At 37.0% G+C, this 8,972-nt stretch overlaps 1 protein-coding gene across 1 annotated transcript in view; it reads right to left on the bottom strand.

Moving 5' to 3' along the window:
- UXS1 (UDP-glucuronate decarboxylase 1) overlaps window positions 1–7,264 on the bottom strand; it is a gene marked incomplete at its 5' end in the record, with an annotated part of 47,325 nt that extends 40,061 nt beyond the window's left edge. The window contains 3 exons of the mRNA XM_010140398.1: window positions 2,636–2,679; window positions 4,624–4,672; window positions 7,221–7,264. Of these exons, the coding sequence (XP_010138700.1) occupies window positions 2,636–2,679; window positions 4,624–4,672; window positions 7,221–7,264 (137 nt within the window). The remainder of the gene's footprint in view (window positions 1–2,635; window positions 2,680–4,623; window positions 4,673–7,220) is intronic.
- Window positions 7,265–8,972: the final 1,708 nt, after the last annotated feature.

The raw sequence follows: 8,972 nt of genomic DNA on the forward strand, positions 1-8,972 counted from the left end.
GCAGGAATTCTTCAGAGGCAAAGCACAGATGCTTCTGTACTTGTGTCAACTTTTCATCCCAGAGTGAAAGTTGTTTTCAGCTTCCTAAAGAGCAGAAATACAGCAGCAGAATCTTCCCATGTTACCCAGACAGGAAGACTGAAATAAGCAGCTACCCACACTTGCTTTATACCACTACATGGGGCACTAACAGTAACCCTGTTTAAGCCAAAGCAATGAGAAATGGCAGAGAGTAATACAATGTAAACATGTAAACCACAGCCTTCCTGTGAGTGAAAGGCAAATCCACCAATAATAAGAGGTTTGTGGAGTTTAAAAAAAAAGTTAAGTACCCAATAACTTGATGCAAGGTAAGTCAGTCTCCTCTGTTTTTAAGACCACTATTTTAAGGTCACTTTAACCCAGCATGGAGCCATACTGCTGCCCAAGGGACCTCTCAACCATTTTCACTCCTTCCATTATACTAGTGCTAGCTTAGAAGCAGTGGTCAGGAGTCTGGAATGGATTCAACTTCATATTCATCTTTTGGCAATAATTTTGAATTTATCTTGACCTAATGCTTGCTTTGATGACTACACAACAATGCTTTTGCTTGTGCAAACTATTAATAAAAACTTTCCAATTTTACCTTCAGTTAAACAATCTCATAATATGAGACTAGCGTTAAGGAACTCTTGTCTTTCCTGCTTCCCAAAAGCCTAAGGGTGGCTTGCTTTCAGCTTTTATCAGCCTATGATGTAAAAAAAACCATTGACACTAGAGAGTAAGCTTTGCAAGCAGAATCAGCCTTCAGGCATCTGACAGTGAGTAGTTGGTTACTGCCACTTTACACAGATAGTATTCAAAAATTAATTGCAACAACCTATATGTAGTTGAACCGGCAGAGGTAAATGGCTGCACTATTTGAAAAACCCAACAACAAGAGCCCATAAGCCCACATTTTGTCAAACTGTAATTCCCAAACAGGCTCCAGAAGGTAAAAAAAAAAATTTGGATTCTTTCTCCTCATTGCTAGACATTTGAAAAAACTCAAACTCACTTCAAACACTACTCAAAAAGAACAGAGCATTTAGATAGCTCCTGGGAGAAGTTTTAATATAATGGTTCCACCCAACAACTCATTGCTCATTTCGAAAAATACAACAATTATTTAAGAAGAGCCAATAAGAACACCTTCCCACAAAGGTCCTCTGTGAATGGCAGAAGGACATCAACCAAAGTTGCATATATGCTCAGCTATCAATAAAGATTAAGTAAGTCATCTGAACAGAGGCAGAACATAAAAAATTCCATCTGAACATAAAATCTTTACTCTATAATTTGACCATTACAACTGGTTTGGTAGTATCACATGCATCTAATACAGGTGACACAGTTTGTCTCCTGTTAAAAATACATTGCCTAGTTCATGCTTATATTATGAGATGAGCAGTCAGATAAATATTCTCACTGAAATAAATTGCACATGGCAAGTCACTGAATTTTCAAATCAACTGTAAGAATTATAAAAAAACAGAACTGACAACTTTTTTTCTTTTCTCTCTTGCTCTTTTTTTTTTTTTTTTTTTTAGCAGACCGGGGGGTCAACTGTAAGAATTATAAAAAAACAGAACTGACAACTTTTTTTTTTTTTCCTCTTGCTCTTTTTTTTTTTTTTTTTTTAGCAGCACAGGAGGAGGGGAGGAACGACTGCTCAATGGCAAGACAAAACTCGAAACACCAAACACTGGTATGCCAAGCATACCTCCAGCCACGAGCAATGTGATTCTGCCACCCTCATCAGAGGAAGAGCACAGAACCACCAGTATGCCATACATAACCATCCAGGCTTACTGGTACTACCTGGGTAAATCCAGACTTGGTCCTTAGTAACACAGCATTCTTGGCTACCTGTTTGCTTGGGACAGCAACAGTGCCATCCGTGAAACAGTATTACTCTCAAAAGCTGCACCTTCTTTGTCAGAGCTGACAATTCCCACCTCTATTCCAGACCTTATTTTGTGATGAAAAGCATCTGTCCATGAGGACACTCAGATGGGAACTTGGATTTTTTTTTTTACCAACTACATCAATTTAAGGTACATGTGGAATCACAGCACATATTTACTATCTACAGCTCATCAAAAAGCTTGTTTGCTTTTCCTCAATTGCACCATCCAGTTTAATCCAAGATAATACATTCCCTTGCAAATCCTCAAAGGGGTGAGTCAGTTCGGCTGACGCAAAGCAAACACACATGAAGATTCCCAAGCAAACCTTTAGCTGAACCATGGTAACTGACCGCAAGTGTGGGAAATGTGAAGCAAAACACATTTTCAGTCTCTTGAAGTTCACACACCTGGTTGGATTTACTAAACCATGGCAATCCATTCACCAGCTGGACTCAAACCAGCAAATTCCTCCACAGGATTTGAACTTTACGAAAAATCCAGCACTCCCAGTTTACTTTAGTGGGATTTATCAACTCGAATAAGCATTAATGTCTTCTAGCATTCAAGATATGATAAAAATCCAAAGGTATTGAGGGTATATTTATCTCAAAAACATTAATCTCAAGCCTATAACTACAGATTTGACCGCTAAAGAATGGAAACTGTGCTTTCCAACTGCTCCCCAAATTTAGCAAAGCACGTACCTTTTCTCTAGGTCTTTGATCTTCTCCCTTAGAGGTGCAACAGCCTAAAATAAAGGAATACCATTTAATCTTTGAAACATAGAACAAGATTCACATCACAAAACATGCATCTAGGAAGTTACTTTAGAGCAAAGATTATGGCAAACAGTATCCTATGAAGAGTTTCACTGAAGACACTCCAGGAAACTTGCATCTTAAAGACATCCTTTATGTCAAAAAAAATCCTCAAACCTTTTTTACCATGATTCCCATTTAGCAAAGTGAAGTCACAAGTGACTTGTGCTGTTGTACAATACAGATTGTGTTTGACAAGCTCAGACAAGAGAGAAGTCAGTAAAAACTCGACTATTTAAATGGAGAGCAGATACACATAAAAGTACAGACAGAGAAACAGGCATTAGCTCCAGTGCAAAGGCTATAATTCTCTCGGAACATGGTATGTGAATTAAAGAAACATCATGTTTAAAAATCTAAGATACGTTTTACATCATAATTTGAAGTTATATCTAGGCTTTTAAAAACGTGAAAGGAAATCCGTTAGAAAATACAGTTCACCTGCCTAGACTTCTGTTTGCATTGTCACTGCTTTGAAAGAGAGAATCACTTAAGCTGGAAAGAGTTCCAGGTTCTTTATCACAGGACCCAAATTTCTAACAGTCCTGTCAAATTTCAGTAAGTTCCTGAACTCTTCTTTTCAAGTTTACTAAAACCTTGTCAGAAAATTTAAATCTAGGACCATACATAAGTTGAAATATATCAGAGCGTTATCACTTAAAATGGTACTATACAGCAACACATCACCAACCATCATTAATTTACTTTGTACAAATACTGCTGGTTAGAGCTAGACAAGTCAGGAACTTCATGAACTGATAAAAGCTGCATATACATGTTAGGAGGAAATACTGTATGGTCATTTATATTCATTAAATACCTAGCTCTGTGGAGCAGCAAATAGTTCTTGAAACAGTTATACTTGTTCTGATGGTTCAACATACTGTACAACAAAAGCTTTGAAAACAAGATCCAGAAATGTTCAACTCTTCAAACCTGATCTACCCACTGAATTTCACGCATTTGACCATTCTTAAACAACTTGGATTTTCAGAATGATTGTTGTAATATTTACCAGATTTTTTTTTAAAAAAAGGGGAAAAAAGAGAGGAATGCAACAGACAAAAGAACACAACCTTTCCATTATTTTTAAGCAATTTCAGTGGGCTTCTTGCTGTGTCCAGAAGAACAAAACTGTTGGAATACAAGACCAGAATATACTAGTAATGTCACACACACACAAGGGATAGGGGGTATTGACCTCAATGACTTCTGTGTCTTGGCTTTATTATTATTAGACTGGAAGTCTAGAAACATCTGGTGAAAGATCTCTTCACACATTCTTAGTATTTCATAACAAACTGAGGCTGAAATGGAAATTCATAGGTATTGGTACAGAAGTTCAGAACCGCTGATGTGTTAAATACCCATGTCTACTCCAGAAACTCCCAGAACTTTTGCTTAAAGCATTGGTATTGCACACCATCCTCAATCACAAACACCACTGACCACTAATGAACCTTAAGTTAAGAACAGAGCAAAGCACTTTGGGGAGGTTTCAAATTTCTAATAAAACTTACATATACTTAACAGTTTGTAAGGGTGACAGAGGAAAGAACTTGTGTATATCCTTCATTCAGTAACAAAGAACAGTTCTCAGGAGAACTCTAACGTAGTCTTTACAGCAAATGAGACATAGAGCTGTTACTTTCAAGAAAGGTTTAGAGGAAAAAACCCCACAAGTCAAAGATCTATGTTTAGAAACTCCGCTATAGTGAAAAACAGTTCAAAAACTCAGGTACAGACACAAACGCAATGCTTTGAATGGTTTTAGTGGAAGAGTAATGAGCTAGAACTAAATACACCCTTTCAATATGAAATGGATTAAATGGAGTCCTCAAAACAAAACAGACTACAACTATTTACAAACTAACCTCCTCTATTTTGCTATCCACCTTCTGATCCCCATTTTCTTGAAGAGACCTGTTGGCAAGAAAAGAAAAATATAATCCATATCTAAGCAACAGTTGCTCCACTGCACCTGTATCATGCTTTTCCTGTTAAAACATTACCTGCAAAGCATCCCAGGTTAGTATTTCAAAGACATACTCAGATAAAGTGAAAGTGGATGGTCCATTTCCCATTAAAATCAGGCAGTCTTGTCACCAATTTGCCAGAAACTGAACCAAGCCCAAACCAAGGAAAGAGTAATAATAATAAAGATGACACCCATTTTACAGAGAAAATTAACTTAGTTGTAGAAAAGCGTCTAATCACCGCACTAACGTAGGGTCAGCAGAAATATTTTTTGAGTGTAGCTTTACTATGCAAATGTTTAAGACATCTCTTTGAGGGTCTCTGCTTACTGCATGCTACAAGGATGCTAATAGAACATTCTTCCATAATGCTACAACTGTAACTGTAATATCAATTAAAAAAAAAAGAGAAGGCCAAATATATCTAGCTTTCACTTTGAACTTTTACAAACACAAAGGGGAAAAAACCCCTATATTAAACTCGTCTTAAGTAGCCATCTGATGGGCAATACTGACTTCTCACACAAATGTTACTTGTTTGAAATGAAGCCAAAGATTATGGATGTCTAAGTAACTTGTAAAAACAGAGTACTAAGAAACCTGTGTGCTGTTTTACTTAGCATCTAATTGTGTGAAGTATTTCAAATGGTTGCATTGATTCTTTGAGCACACTACTACAAATGCGGAAAACGTGTTTTTACCTCTTGCATCTAGTATATGCAATTTTCCCTTAGCTTGCATAATTCCTTTTTCAATTAATCCTTCTGAAAGGGAAATTTTTTTATCTTACAGTAGTCAGTTTTTTCATACTAGAGGACTCATGGTTATCCAACAAAAAATGGAATTCTTTCCAAAAAACCAACCAAACAAAACAACCACCCCAAAACAGAGGTCCTTTACTTGGGGCCTGAAGTCATTACACCTATGGAAACAGAAGATCTTTTATTAAGCAGATATATGTATGCCACACTGTTAGAAGTTAGAACAATGATTTCCTTCATATCTCTTTGTAAAATTCTCTTATGAAAAACTCAGTTCAGTCTATTACTGAGGCAAAAACCTTATGGACCACATTCATTTTGTTGTATCAATAAATACTGCAGTATATTCCTATACTAAGAAACGCAGATCCTGAACCATCTCTTCAAAACAAATTATAATTTATTGTAATAGTGGCAAATAAAACCCTCCAGCTAACATAGTATGAATTTACTACATAGAAGCAGTATCTAATAATTCTTGGGAATTTTTCAAATGTTTTCCCAAATAACAGAAATCCTCAAAAAGCTAGTGGAATACAGAGCCTTTCCTTTCTGCTAAACAAGCACGGAAATTTTGGAACATCTCTCAGTATAAAAAGGTTCCCTAAAAATGGTTACTACTGTTATTTATTCACAAATCCTGGAACTTAAGGACTGGTACACCGCAGTCTAGGCTCTTCTTCCTAACAAGACTATCTTACTGGCTGAGGACCCACATCAGACCTTCGGAAATAATATTTTCCCCCTCAACAGTGCTATAATGGACACCTCAAATAAAAAAAAAATCAGATGCAGCTAATGATAGAATTTGTACAGCTCATCAGGGAATGAGCATGCTGCACCCCACACCCATCCTGCCTTCCTCAAACCCTTCTCTGAGGTTTTTTCCTTTGGAAATGCTCAGCTGCTCTTGTAACAGCTGCTAAGCTGCCATAGTTTGCTGGTCACAATAACATGGTAAATCCAAATGATACCTCCATCTGCAAGCTTCAGCAGCTGTCTGCTTAACAGCTGAACACTTAGTAGCAAGGGTGGGAAACTGCAAGAGAAATAAACTGGTCAGCTTGGGACAGGAACAGATCCCATGGTAAGCTCTCCTGGGTGAATCAGAGCCCACAGAGAATTCATTATTTTTCTTATTTTGCCTCAAACTTGCTTTACTCTGTGCTGCTAAGCATGGCAACAGAGAAGCAAAACCCTTTACTAGCATAACAACATAATGAAATATTTTGTCCTCTATGCACAAAGACTTTGCTGTAGGGAACAGACTGTCCCCACATTCTCATGTTCTTTTTCAATTGCATCTTCCTGGTGAATTTTCCCAGAGGACACAAGCACTCACATGGAAGCAGAAAGGCTGTGAAAATCTGGATGTTTCACATGCATATGCTATGCCTTCCTATTTCTAAGGGCAAAAATTCTGAGAGACAGCATAAGATTTTTTTTTGCTTTTCAGCAGTGAAAACATCTCGAAAATCAGAACATGAATTTTGGTGAAAAAGACAGATGCTGAAGCATAAGTGCTGGGTGAGATTTGCAGCAGATGTACAACCGTTTCTGAGACTAAACACCTTGTATTTAAAAAAAATCCTATCAGCTGCTTAGCAACCATCCAAACAACAGTGTGAGCTGCTGTTTTCTTCCTACTTGCTATACAGTGATACATGCTGATGTGAAAAGTAGGTTAATTTTATTTCAGGTAAGGATATTCAATACAAAAATTAGATACATTACCTCATACTGACAAAGTTTCCCCATACAGCTGGAAAATAAGAAAAGAGAGAACATTACACTGTCATATAACAGTACGTGAGGTCATTTTTTCCTATTATCATCAGAAGGAATTTAAAACAATACTAAATATGTTAATTACAAATTATCTAATTAAGTTACATACATGTTATTCACACACACAAACCAAATGAGTAGAACACAGTTTAAGACTACAGGAGGAATTCTGATGAAATAACACCAGACTATAAAACGCAGGAAAATACAACTAAAAAGGACCTGACTATTCCAGAATACATACTTGGACTTACAGGACCAGTAAATCAGCAGATACACCTATCTGATCATTATCACCACACTATATTACATAAACAAAATGTACAAGAAGAAGAATGGCCACTACAGGCGACAGTTGAACCAGTCCAAAGAGGTGCCACAAGAATGCTGCATTAAAGGTAGCAAGTGCTTGTGCGTGTGTTCTCTCTCAATCTGCGATACATACATATCTCTCTCATACTGCGATAAAGACACAAAAGGTACCTAAGCAATATAACCAAATGCCTCACTAAGCAAACAAAGCTCATTTATTATACTGTTTGTATGGAAAAATGTTTTAAGGAAGACAAATGTCAGTATAAAATAGCACCACAAACATACAATCAGCTGTTTCTCTGTGTTCACAAAGAGATTCATCTGCCAAATTTATTTCATACTAGAAAAAAAATCTTCTGAAACTGCTCAGTGTTTAAGTGATAGGATTATCAGAACGCTGGTTTTCCTTTTAACTTTCAACTAGGGCACAGAATGTAGCTTCAAGTGAAAAAATGAAAGGCCATAAACCAGGATACACTACAGAGGTGACAGCTTCAGACTGTCAAAACAAACACAGTTAACTGGAACAGTTATATAAGTGACTCTGCAAAAATAAGCAACACAGGAAATATACCCTGAATATCTCCAGAATATCATTCTGCAATTGTTCTTTAAGAGTCAAGGCTCAACCTAGAGGATCCAAATTACTCCGGGTCTTAAGAAGTAGGCGTAGCCTACATGCAGTATTAACATACATAGAGAAAGCTTCTGAAGTGCTCTCAGCTTTTGTCAGCTGTGCTTCAGGTCTCCAGTAGCAGCTAATAAATAATTCTGCCTAGATTCAGACTTTGCACATGGTTTTTCATGATTATTACTTATTGAGCTCAAGCAGACAATAAGGTGTAACAGAAACAAGAAAACAAAAATCACAGGCACCTTCCAGGCAAGAGAAGAAAGGAAACATACCCAGGAAAGAGGAGTGGGGAGGACATGAGCAAGGATGCAGTAACACAGTCGCTATTCCACCCTTTAGGGGATGGCAAGTCTACTGAACTGCTTTTAAAAAGCAAGTGCAAGGTAATTCAAAGAGTAACTCGAATCCTTGACAGACTATCACACAAACTGAAGGAGGGCACTGTGAAATCTGTGGTGGTATCATAAGACCACTTCTGCCTTCTGGGGAAAAGATAAGGAAGCATTGTATTAGAACAGATGATCAATAAAATCCAACTGAATTTAAAAAACACTATGGATTTTATGTTAATTAGATAAATTCTTTGTGCAAAAAAGGGATACAGTGTTGAGCACTAAGTTAAATTCAAGTTATTTACCCTCTGGCTAGGATTTTAGAATTATTTATAACTTAATGGAATTTTTTTTTTTTGCAGTGAGTGATGATCATCTGGCAACTACAGGTACAGAATTCTCAGGTTATACATTACT

The sequence above is a fragment of the Buceros rhinoceros genome, unplaced genomic scaffold, assembly GCF_000710305.1.
Source record: "Buceros rhinoceros silvestris isolate BGI_N320 unplaced genomic scaffold, ASM71030v1 scaffold31947, whole genome shotgun sequence".
Classification (NCBI taxonomy): domain Eukaryota; kingdom Metazoa; phylum Chordata; class Aves; order Bucerotiformes; family Bucerotidae; genus Buceros; species Buceros rhinoceros.